Source organism: Gallus gallus, chromosome 2 (genome assembly GCF_016699485.2).
Source record: "Gallus gallus isolate bGalGal1 chromosome 2, bGalGal1.mat.broiler.GRCg7b, whole genome shotgun sequence".
NCBI classification, from domain to species: domain Eukaryota; kingdom Metazoa; phylum Chordata; class Aves; order Galliformes; family Phasianidae; genus Gallus; species Gallus gallus.
In genome coordinates this window covers 116,081,607-116,093,925 of record NC_052533.1, presented here as the reverse complement: position 1 = coordinate 116,093,925, position 12,319 = coordinate 116,081,607, and the positions used below count along the sequence as shown (strand labels likewise).

Sequence of the window (12,319 nt, the reverse complement as noted above, 5' to 3'; positions counted from 1 at the left end):
CCTTTGAATCACTAGAGTTTTCCAGTAAGCCTGGTGAAGAAATGTAAAAAATGCTGATGGCTGATGTTCTGAAGAAGCTGCGTAATCAAATTGGAACATGGTATTATTGTACAAACACATACTATGTGGCCCTTCTTTTTTACATCTGGTTTGTAATGAAGCCTATGCAATAACTCACCTTTCTGATGGATGGGAAAATATGTTAGAATGGGCTTCAACAATTTTCAACGGAAAACACTGGTATACTGTATGGATTGCTCAGAATTTAGTGTTTCAGAATGCTTTCTATTTATAAAAATTGTGAAAATACTAAAAGGATTGTAATGTTTATTTCTGAATAGGTTTGTTTAATATCACCATCATAGTATCTTAGGTCTTCAGTCCTTGCTTGGGCATATGCCATTGATGTTAGTGGTGTGCATTGCTTCTGAACCCCTTACAAGTTGTACACCGTTCATTGCTTGCCAGGGACACTGACCAGATCATACCCTTTAAAAAAGGCTGTCAGGAAAAAGCAGGAGTGAGGGATGTGAGTGAGCAAACCAAATGAAAAACAAAGAAGAATGGGAAGCAAGGAAAGGAGAAAATAGGACAGTTTACACAAGGAATATTTTGCATTTCCTGTTGCTGTGTGTTACTAAGTTGCTGTCAAATCATAATCGTAGGGCAAGGAGCAATAGAAAGCCGTGAGCTGATGGAAAGCTTGTACGCTCATTTGTTTTCTTAATACCTACAGTGAAAGCTTAATGCTAAAGGGCTAACTGTGGAGTGGAGTAGCATGGGTGATGAATCCTGCTCTGAGCATAATGGACTGAAGGAGAAAATGGGGATAGAAGGAGGTTAGAACACCTTGATTGTCCATCTTCTGGTAGTGTTTATTGACAGCCTGTGGGAGTAGATGAAGAAAGGAAAATTATTAAGAAATAAAATGTAAATTTTATTGTCCCCCCTCTACTCTGCGCTCCTGATGCCCCATTTGGAGTACTGTGTCCAGGTCTGGGGCACCAGCACAACAAAGATGTGGAGCTAATGAAACAGGTCCAGAGGAAGCAAATATAAGAGGGCTAAAGAGCCTCACCTATGAAGGAAGGCTGAGGGAGCTGGGCTTGTTCAGTCTGGAGAAGAGAATGCTCTGGGGAGACTTCATTGTGGCCTTCTAGTACTTAAAGGGAGCTTATAGACAGGAGAGGGACCAACTTTTTGCACAGGGAGATAGTGACAGAACAAGGGGGAATTATTTTAAACTAAAAGAGGAGATTTAGATTAGATGTTAGGAGGAATTTTTTACTCAGAGGGTGGTGAGACACTGGAACAGTTAGCCCAAAGAAGCTGGGGGTGCTCCATCCCTGGAGGCATTCAAGGCCTGGTTGGATGGCAGCCTTGCCTGCAGGAAGGGGTTGTTAACTATATAGTCTTTAAGGTCCCTTTCAACCCAAACCGTTTTGTGATTCTCTGAATTTTTTTGTTACTATTAACTGAACTGTGACACATGAGAATGTCACTCTCTGATTGATGAAAAGGCTGCAGTTTTCTGCCTGTGAAAAGGTTATTTAGTTTTAATCTATTTCTAAATCAAATCAGGCAAAACTATTGTTATGTGAACACTCAAATTAGAACTGTAGGTGTATCTAATTCGTTTTTGTGATAAATAATATTTATAGTAAATACATGAATTGAAACAGAAGTCTGTCCACAGCTGTTCTGCAAGTACAATCATGTTAGTTCTTGACCACCTTCATCTAATTCTTCTTACTGGTACAAAAGATGAGACACAGTAATTGCAGATTATTGTAAAGTACTGATGTGTATCAGGTCTTTGAAATCAGTATAAAAATTAGTGTGCTTAGACTAATGTCATCAGAAACTGAGAACTGCCAGTATGTGATAAAGTAGAGTTCAGGAGTCAGAAGCCTCAGCCCTGTATAAGTTTTTTAGTGCAGAAACAAATAGGGGTTAAAAATGGTAATAAAGAAGCAGTACTAATCATAAATTCACCTTGTAAATGTGATGGGGTAAACTTTCACTTATTCCTCTTGGTCAATCATTTGATAGCTTCGTATCACTTACTTAGTAAGAAAGTCTTCTACTCAAACTTCAAAGAATGTAATTGTTTATGTAACAAAAAACATGCTTTCAATTTGAGATTTAATAAAACACATACTTTATATTCTAGTTCCAGTGCTGTTCAGTGTACAGACATCGAAGCCAGTTCAGCATGCCTGGATGAGACATAGGAAACACTACAGCTGTTTGGTTCAGGATAAATTGTCTTGTATGATGCTCTGCCTTACCATGGCTGTGCCAGGTCTGATGTCTGGGCTACCTGCTCTGGCGGCAGCCTGAGGATCTCAGCTGCATTGGGCAGTATAGACATACCATACAGTATAGGCATATCATGTAGTCTTCTTTGGACTAGTATGTTTAGTTCTACTTTCCTCTTGTCTTACATTTTAAAAAGTAGTTCTTTTCCTTTGATGAACTGAGACAAGCCAGTATAGAAGAGATAGATAAGCTGGGTTTTAGTTAACATAGAAATATGTGCAAATCAGTACTCAGAGATGCAGGCAGTGATATGTCGTAATTCAGAATGTTTCATAACTCAGTGTTTTTCTTACTGTACCAGCTCAGGGACCCTGGAGGTGCACACAGATTAGAATACATTTGCAAGAATTCTCTGCTGTTTTATGTTGAATGCAAGCAGTTTTTCCGTTGTTGGTGTGTCATCAGCAGTTCTGTTATCAGGAAGGTCAAGGACACCTCTGCTTTATACATTTCAGCATTTCAGAATCTGTGGTTCAGTTCCTCAGCTTTGTCTCTGAAGGCATGTTTGATATTTGATATAACGAGCCTTGTGCCAAGCTCTCCTGTCTGGCATCCCTTCTCTTGCATCATAATAAACATCTGAATGGGAAGTCCTAAATCAGTGAATGGTCTCTACTTGCACAGCACAGAAGTGCTTCCTGATGTTTGGATGGAGCGTCCCATGCTCCAGTTTGTGCCTATGGCCTCTTGTCCTGGCATTGGGCACCCCTGAAAGGACTTGGGCACCGTCCTCTTTTCACCCTCCATTTGGGTACTTTATACATTGTTATCCCCAGTGAGTCTTTCCTTCTCTGGAGTGAACAACCCCAGCTCTCCTAGACTCTCCTCACTGGAGAGGTGCTCCAGTCCCTTCATCACCTTCATGGCCGTTCACTGGAATCTCTCCAGTACATCCAGGTCTCTCCTGTGCTGTGGAGCCCAGACCTAGACCCAGCACTCTAGGTGTGGTCTCACCAGTGCTGAATAAAGGGGAAATAGCAGAGGACAACTGCTTTGGTGGTTTGTAGACTTGTCCTTTCCATGTTTTGTGATATCAAGTAACTGAAAAAAACTCCCAGGGAGTTTACTCATAATGACAGATTCCTGGATTATTTCAGTTCCATCTCTCATATTTCTGTCATTTAATGAATCAAAACAGGCCCCTTCTGATTGCTTTCTGTTGTTTTGGTATAATTAAAGTTTAATTAAAGCATGTAATTGAGTTACTGAGGCACTTAATGTAAGTAAAAAGAGAAATTCTTCCCCTTGCACCCTCAGTTTGTGTTTCTGTTACCCTTGTATCTCTTTCAGACCTATCAAATCTCTTAATTTAGAGTCAGTGACTAATTGGATCAGAACAATGACAACAAAGAAGGAATCCAACTAACGCAGTGAGAGGGTCCCTTGTTTGACAGCTACACAAAATTTGCTTCATTGCTGCAATTCCAGCTGCTTGCCAACAAGGAGCTGCAGATCTCTGCCATCCAGAATGTCCTAAGCCTTAAAGCTTCAATGCCAAACCAAAAACATTGCCATCGAGTTAACCCTTTTTGATCATATAGCTCAATTTTAAGGTTAGAGAAATTGTGTGGTGAGGGATTTTCTCCTTTTGTTTGTATTTCCTTAGTGTACGGTAATGTTGGTTACTACAGAAGTCCAATTAATATTAATAAAAGCAAGTTCAACGTAGTTCTCTGTTTAGATGTTACTAAAAGATAGTCAGGCATTGTTTTTGTTTATCTTCATTTCACTTAGATTGTAGCCTCATGGATGATGGCCCACCTTTTTTCAACATCTGTACATAGACTGCCAGCGTAGTGGGGTCTCAGTACAAGTCTGGATGTCTGAAATAACAGGTCACAGCTCTAAAGATTCCAGACAGTATGTCCTGCCTTATTCTTTCCCTTTTCTTGCTTTATTCCTAAGCCACAAGCCTTCCACAAAGCAATAGTTGTAGAGGAGAACAGAATTTAGACAATGTTAGGAACAAGAGTTACTCTTTTTTTTTTTTCATCAGCCTCATCTAAGGAAGGTCTTCTCTTCATTATCTTTACCAGCACTGAGTCATGGAGACACAGAAGAGTCTCCCTGAGAAGGGAACATGCAAAAATTGAGTTTTATCCCAGTATGCATGTTTAGCAAGCTTGTAGTTAAATGAAAGGAGCAGAGTCATTGCTTGTAATTGGAAGAAAAGTTCAGGAAATGTGTCTTTTGGAGCTGGTCTCTGTGTGTGTATGCACAGTTGCCTTTCCACGACAGGTGCCTCTGGCAGCTCAGATGAAGCAGCACTGCGGGTTGACAACATCTGTGCCACTGACACAAGTGGGGCACGTGTTTCTCATACATCCCATGTATCTATTGCAATGGTTGCACTGAAAGCAAGCTGCTTCTTTTTATGGCCCAGCCCATGAGCAGGACTTAATAGCTCTGCTTCAATTTAGTTAAGGACCTGCTTTTTCTGACCAGTGCAGGTAAATCTGTGAGCAATTCAGAGCTCTGTTTTCCTTTGGTGAAAGTAGGTAGCCTCCTAGTGTCAGAAGATGCTGGTTCAGCTTACTGATGTAAAAATATGTGCTTCTACTAGTGGGAAGGGTGTTCACAGAGATCTGTTATAATGTGTGCTGCTATATAGCAGGTGATACGTGATGGAAATGGGGTTACATGCATATTTGTCAGTAGATATTTCAAGTCCTCAGCATCTATAGTCCTTCATTAGTTTCCCATCATTAAAAGAGGAATGAACAATGGATGAAGACAGAAGGTAATAAAGATGAAAAGAGGGACTCCTAAAAATGTCTAATAATGAGCTTTTGGAAACAGCTAATGGCTGGTTTTTTTTTTTTCTATTACATATTCTTGAGAGAATTAAAAAAATCTCTTTTTGTACAAGGCATTTGTTGTAAACAACAACGAAAAAAAAAAGGCAAACAAAATAAACCATACTGCAATCTATTTGTACAAGAGGTGATGAAAGCTGGGGAGATGCAGCTTGCAGTAACTTGTTATTAACTTGAACATATTTGCTTTGCGTATCTGTAAACTTAAAGCTTCTTTCTGGCAAAGTAAAGAAGTCCCTAAGATTAAATTTTCACAGCACTCTCAGTTCAGTTTCCGGGTTCATGCTTCTAATTTCTTGCATGCCTGATTTCATTCACCTTTATTTTTAAGCTGATTTCCTAACCTGTGTGTCATACTGATGTTCAGCAACACAGTTCAAGCGAGTAGACTATGTAAGCAGAGCCACTGGGAAGCAGCCCAAAAGCCATCTACTGCTAAGACAGCTTTAATGAGGAGGGATAAGAGGTCAGAAGAATGCATTTCATAGAGTGGGAAAGGCTGGAGAAGGGAACCCGAGCTGTGCCTTTCCTGACAGCCTGAGATGCCCTCAGTCCTGTCCAGGTGTTGGAAGCCAGGGTGCCATTGTGAGGGTTTCCTGCTCAGGTTGGGAAGCCCTGCTTACCCCAAATATTTAGGCATCTGGGACATCCAGCTCAGCAGGCTGCCAAGGAGCTTGTCAAACTCCAAAAACACTGCCTCTCATGTTTCTGTGATAAAATATTGTCACATCGCTGCTAAAGTCAGTATGTTCATGAGAAATGTTTTGGTGATTTGGATGTTTTCCACCAGACAAAAATTTCTGTTGGGAAATTACTGGAAGAATCTGCCTGGTGGTGTACGACATGTTGCTGCATATTGCTTTCTGAAATGCAGCATGATATAATGAGACAAGTTTCAGCTGATAGCTGAGAAGGCAACAGAGCCAGTATCAGCCCTGGATATTTAATTTCCTGCTCAAGCTGCAACATGTTTCTAAAACTGTACCTTGTTTGTTTATGGCACAAGGAAGAAAACACTCAGAAAGGCTTTGGTTAACATCCAACTAGACCACAAAGTGCAAAATAGCTCCAAGAGCTAAATTTGTGGACCTGATTTGTGTAATCAGTAGACAGTCAATAAATATTTAAAAGCTACTTAGCAACATTAGATCAGCTGCAAAAGTGCACAGCTGGAAAGACAAGCATATTCAGCAAAAGCAAATAGTGTTTAAATACATTAGAAATGAGTCAGGTGGAAGTCACTAATCAGCTGTCGTACCGTTTAGCATCACTGATGATGGGAGGTGAGGTGACAAATAACATGGATAACAAGCATTATGTGTGGAGTTGTTCCCGAGCCAAGTCTCTGATCTATTCGGGTATGGAAGATGGGGGCAGAGGAACATCCCTTATTGTCCATGAGGTTGCTGGGAAACAGTAAGTCTGATGGCAGCTGTTTGCCTTTGCAGCTGTTGTAGCTGAGTATTACAAAACTAAGGTGAGAAAACAGCAGCCACAAAACCAGTTCAGATTCCTTTTCAACTCCTGTGTGGCTGAGGAGGTGCTAACATCCTCCGGATACCTACTGATCTGTTTAGAGAAGACATTGGAACTGGCTTGAAACAGCAGTGGCCTCTCTGTGGCATCATTGAGCAGTACCAACAACAGGGCAAACAGGGCAGCACAGTTAATCCAGTATTGCGCTGCAGTGCCTGGTGTGGATGTTGTGCATACCAACATAATTCCCAGGGCAAGAGTTTTGCTTACAGCACATATGCTAATACCTGTGCCCTAATGGAGCTCGGTACCTAGTTTGTGTTTAAAAGGGCCACACTGCCATTTTTGACAGAAGTTTAGGTCTTTTAGGTTGGACTGTGCTCAGAACACAGGAGAGGGTAGGGTGGTGCCTGCAGCTCCCATTACCACTGATGTAAGAAGATGAAGGGCACGTTCTTCTCCTGAAGTCGAAGATCTTCATTAATATATTCTAATGTCTGGGAAAAGCCTTCAGTATTCACTCCTGTAGCCTCTCTATCATGTTCAACCTTACAGAGATGATCTCAGTATTCATGGAAAACCAGCTTTTCATATCTTCCCAGTAGACTTTTGGATAAATGCTGTAATAGAGGACACTTCTAGCTTCTGTCTTGGGGGCAAAAAAATAAAAAAAAGATTAACAGGCAGGAAGAGGAGGGAGGGAAGCCTTGTTTTGTAGGGCTGTGCAGAGCCATCCTCCTGGGAGAGGATCCAGAAGCTGTGGATGAAGGCCAGAGGGACTGAATGCTGGTAGAAAGTGACACATGGAGTGTTCAACTCTTGTGTGGCTGAGGAGGTGCTAACATCCTCCGGATACCTACTGATCTGTTTAGTGAACACATTGGAGCTGGCTTGAAACAGCAGTGGCCTCTCAGTGTTCCCAGCTCAGGTGCTTCCATAGCCAGTAAAGAGAAGTAAGCTTCCTCCTCCACTTCAGGAGAGATCTTCCTATGAAGTGTCAGGGTATGGGGCTCTTTCCCTTGCTTCTAGGAGCTTGGTCATTTATGTTAAGGAGTTCGGGGTCTGTCACTGGGAAGAGTTGTTCTGAAGAAAACTGGGGGTGAGGGCCTGCCCTGCCTTTCTTTTGAGTCTTTCTGATCAGGTCTTGCTGTCACTCCGAGTTCACCTTCCCTTGCAGAGCAGTCATGTTCCCTCACTTCTGTGTTTTGAATTGTTGGAGATCTTCAGAAGTGCCAACTGTCTTCATTCCATAGAGAAACTGCCCCTCTGGTTTCAGCACCTGGATGGACAAAAAACACTTAGGTTCAGATGTTACAAACTACTATAAAGTTTCAAACTGACTTTCGGTCTTTAGAAGAGTTTCAGTTTTGTAGACTTACAAGACTTACGCTAATGCAGAGGAAAATGCTATTTAAGCATCACAGAAAACTATAGATTGCAGTTCTCAAAAACATAATAAAATTGTGGTTTTCCTCAGTAACTGGAGAAGCTGTAGTTGAAAACATCAACATCAGCTGCTTTTTAGTTCTTGTTTGTTTAGAATAACCTTGTTTGGTGAAGACAGAGTGTGGGTGCAGAATTCTAGAATCTTGATTTCATTAAGCAGAAAGATATTAAGGAAATGGGAACTGGAGTCGCCAGGCTCAGCCAAGGTTGTCACTTACAAATAGATTGGTATGACTAAGATCATTCAGGTAACTTTTCCACTGGCTTAATGCCTTCATGTTGCTAGCAGTATTTTAAAACCAAATGAAATTCCAAATGAGATGCAGAAAATTGAGTCAGCAATAAATCACACCGCAGACGCTTGCTTTTCCACTTACTGAATTAATTTAGCAACCTGAAACAAGACAGAAAGCATGCTAAGTGTAGTAAAAATAGGTATAAATATAACACAGGCTATTTAAAAATTAATGCCTGTTATATTTTGAATGCATAATGACCGCAAAAAATGACTTACATTTCAAGGTGTGTCTGTATTATATATCTAAGTTGATCAATTGTTTCCTTTTTGGTCTAGCATATTCAGTAATATAGCATGAATAAAAGGTAAAATTTTGTGCCAATACCTTCAGAAACCTTCCAATGAGTACACTCATTTGTCATGCAAGAGTTAATGTTAAATGCGATTGATTTAGTTGCAATTACGAAATATCACTGGAGTTTGTAAATGTTTTTACATTGGCCAAAAGAACCCTGAAGTTTATATTTTTCCAGGAACTTTCATATTTTCAGTTTACAAGCAAAATAGCAGATGTAGGGGCAAAGCTCAAACAGTCAAATTCAAAACAAGCAACAGCTCCTGTAGCAGACTGTAGGCTGCAGAACAGGTCTTGCTGTTAGATGTTGTGGATGCAAAAGTTTAGTGTTAATGGGAGAAATATACTGGGTTTATGAACTAAAAGACTCCATCAGAAGAATACAGTTTGATCATCACCTAATGAACAAGGAGGTTCTAGGTAAGGCAAACTGGACACCTTGCATCCAGCACACTGGAAATCATATATGAGCTCAATTTACACTGAGTCTGATTGTTCCAGTCTGTTTTTAATTTATGAAGAAACAAATGAGTATCCATTTTATCTTTCATTATTTTTTAAAACTTTCTTAGTAAGTGACCAGAATCTGTATATGAATTTATGTAGGTGTTTTATTATTCTCTTTCTGTGAGGTTGATATGCCTGCTAATGTTTTTTGTCACAGAACCACAGAATCCTTAGAATTGGCAGGAACCTTTAAAGGCCATCTAATCCAACTCCCCTGCAATGAACAGGGACACCTATAGCTACATCAGGTTGCTCAGAACCCTGTCCAGCCTAACCTTGAATGTCTCCAAGAATGGGGCATCCACCACACCACTGGGTAACCTGTCCCAGTACCTCACCATTCTCACTGTAGAAGACTTTATCCTCCTTTGCTTTGTACTCCCATACCCAGAAGCATTAAAAGTTCTCTGCCACCATGGTCATTGCTTCAGGACAGGGAGCAGCTGGGTCACTCTCCCAGTAGTTATTCCCAGAGCTGGCAGTTTGAGAGTGACTTGAGAGTTGTTCTGGCAGGGCTGGAATGATGTGGTGGACCAGGCAGCAGGTGGAGGAGTTGGTCACCATCCCACTTCATGAACCGGAATCAAAACCTCTGTTGGTGCCATCTGACCGTCAGTTGTAAGCAGATTTCTTTATACAAGTAGCAAAGAGCAGCATTTGACCAGTGTGCTTTTTAACATCTGATGATGATGATGAATCTGTGATCTTATGGATATGGACTCTGCTATTACTGTCTTTGCCACTTCTGGATTGAGCTGCTGTGGTAGCGCTGGTAAAGCAGGGCCAGCTTTATCAGTGGGATAATTTCTTTCACAAACTCTCCATTCCATGTATGAGCTGCACATTGGAACTGGTTCTGAGCTTACAGCCAAAGTCTTTGTGAGAGGACTTAGAAAGTTGGACTTGGGCAGTATCTTGGGGAAAATCCAAGGGAGATGGCGTAGTGGTTGTTTTCAAGAGGTTTAGTAATAGCATGGCGATCTTCCAAATGTAGAAGATCAGGGAGATTGTTGTATTTTTCAAGAGTACAAATTAGTAATACAAGCATTACCTTTCTGGAGCAATTGTTGGTATGTGGGAAGAGATGGCTATTAGTTCACTTAATGCTCACATCTCATCACTGGGCTCTTTGCTACTAATCAACAGCAAATTGCTGCAGCTTACAGTTCTTGTATAAAATCTCTTAACTCTTAAAAGGAAAAATAAGTAGAATAAAATATAACTCTTACCCACATAGTAATGTATAAGATTTAAACTTTGGAATTACTTTTATATTGTTTTTTCTGTTGTTGGCAGAGATACCTAGGGCTTTCATCTATGTCGTTCAAATCAAGCATATGACCAAGGGTTAATGCAGTCTTTCTGTAATTGTCAAGTGTAAGTGTTAATGATTAGGATGTTTTCTCTTCTGAACAGCAGGATACCTGCGCTTGCTCTACTAGCATGTTCTTTTTCCTTTCTTCAGTCCCACTCTTGCCATGGCCCACAGGAATCTCACTGGGAGCTGTAACGTGAACTGTGGATGTAAAATTCATGAATATGAGCCTGTTTGTGGATCAGATGGAATAACGTATTTTAATCCTTGCCTAGCTGGCTGCATCAATGGTGGAAACCATAGCACAGGGGTAAGTCCTTCACCCACCCACCTACAAACATGAGTGGCCCCTCAGGACTGGAGCAGATTGAAGACTGCTGTTTCTAGAGTGAACATCTCTCCTTGAAGCATGCAGTCTTTTCACAAGTTTGTCAATGTTATTTTTAATAGTAGTTGGGTATTTTGTTGTTGTTGTTGTTGTTGTTTCCTCTTTGAATGGGAGGAAGAACTTAAATCTTCAGGTAATTGGAAAATGTTTTAAACTCCTTTGTAAGTTTTATCATGGCCTGTTGAAAGCCACTGGTGTTTGTGCTGGGCTTGTCTCACATAAGTGATTGTACCATCTGCACCAGTGCATTGATAGGTCTTTTGTTTGTGTTGGTAAAGAAAGACTGCCTATTTATTCTGCTCTTGTAAAGCAGCTTCGCCATCATCATGTTCCTCTCTAGACCCCTTCGTGGTATATGATTATCTCATGTAACTCATGTAACCAGAAACTAAAGGATGTTAATAATCCACTTCCTCTCTTGGATATACATTACCCGTTAGAGCCCAGTCTTCCAGTTACGCTGGGCTGGAGAGAGGCATCGTGCTGGTAAAGTTATACCATGGGAATCTTGCAGTATCCTGGACTGAGAGGTACAATTTGACCCTCCAAGCAAAAGAGTGGTATTTATATGCTCATTTAATACAGAAGACAAACTCTTGAATTTTTCTATTACAGAACTGTCCTTTCTTTTTTAATAAAAAAAAGAATCATTGAGAAAGACAGGAAGTAATGTAAACACTCATTTTCTAAGGACTTAATTGTACATTCCAGAAAGCTTATTTATAATGTGTCAGTCTGCTGATTTGCAGTTCTGAGCCACCCTGTGAACAGGAGGGTGGTGGTTCCAGTGCTTCCCTGTTCCAGTGTTCCATAAATGCAGGTTCCTGTGTAGATTCAACTTAGAAGTTGTGGGTTAGAACAGTGGGTTTTTTTTGTTTTGATTTTAATTTTATTTTGTTTTTATTTTTATTTTGAATGTCTTCCTAGTTTGTAATAGAAAGTTCCTTTGGCCCAGTTGTGTAATCTTTGCTAACTGATACCTAACTGACACTAATAATTCATTTTATAGGGAAGTACGTTGGTAGTTTGTACTCTTTAAAACAGATTTTGAAACACACTATTCTCTCCTATGGTTTAAGAAAAGATCATTCATGGCCTGAAGGTAGACAGTGGAGAGTAGAATGGGTAGGAAAATACATTTCTTGATAAAATAATGTTTTATGTAGGATACTTTTAGAAACAATGGCTACAAGCTTATGTCACTCTAGAGCACACAAAATGTTGCTAAGCTGTAACACTGGGATTTAAGCTTATAAAATATAATGCTTTCAAAATTAGCCACTTAAAAATTGGAATTAGGCAAAAGGATCCCCATGTGGAGTTCAGAACTGGTTTATGTATACTCCAGAATTTCTGTTGCATAAGATCTCTGTCTCAGTGCACAAACTTGGTTTCTCTGGTGACAAGCCAAGATTGTGTACTAAAGAAGACTGTTTCCTGTAGGAGGCCTATTTGG

General features: G+C 40.4%; 1 protein-coding gene across 3 annotated transcripts in view; it reads left to right on the top strand.

Annotated features, from left to right (window-relative positions):
- The window catches only part of SLCO5A1 (solute carrier organic anion transporter family member 5A1), a 71,864-nt gene that overhangs the window by 46,678 nt on the left and 12,867 nt on the right, over positions 1-12,319 (top strand). For all 3 annotated transcript variants that reach the window (XM_040691366.2, XM_015282904.4, XM_040691377.2), the window contains one exon: positions 10,626-10,785. In XM_040691366.2, coding sequence (XP_040547300.1) covers positions 10,626-10,785 — 160 coding nt within the window. The remainder of the gene's footprint in view (positions 1-10,625; positions 10,786-12,319) is intronic.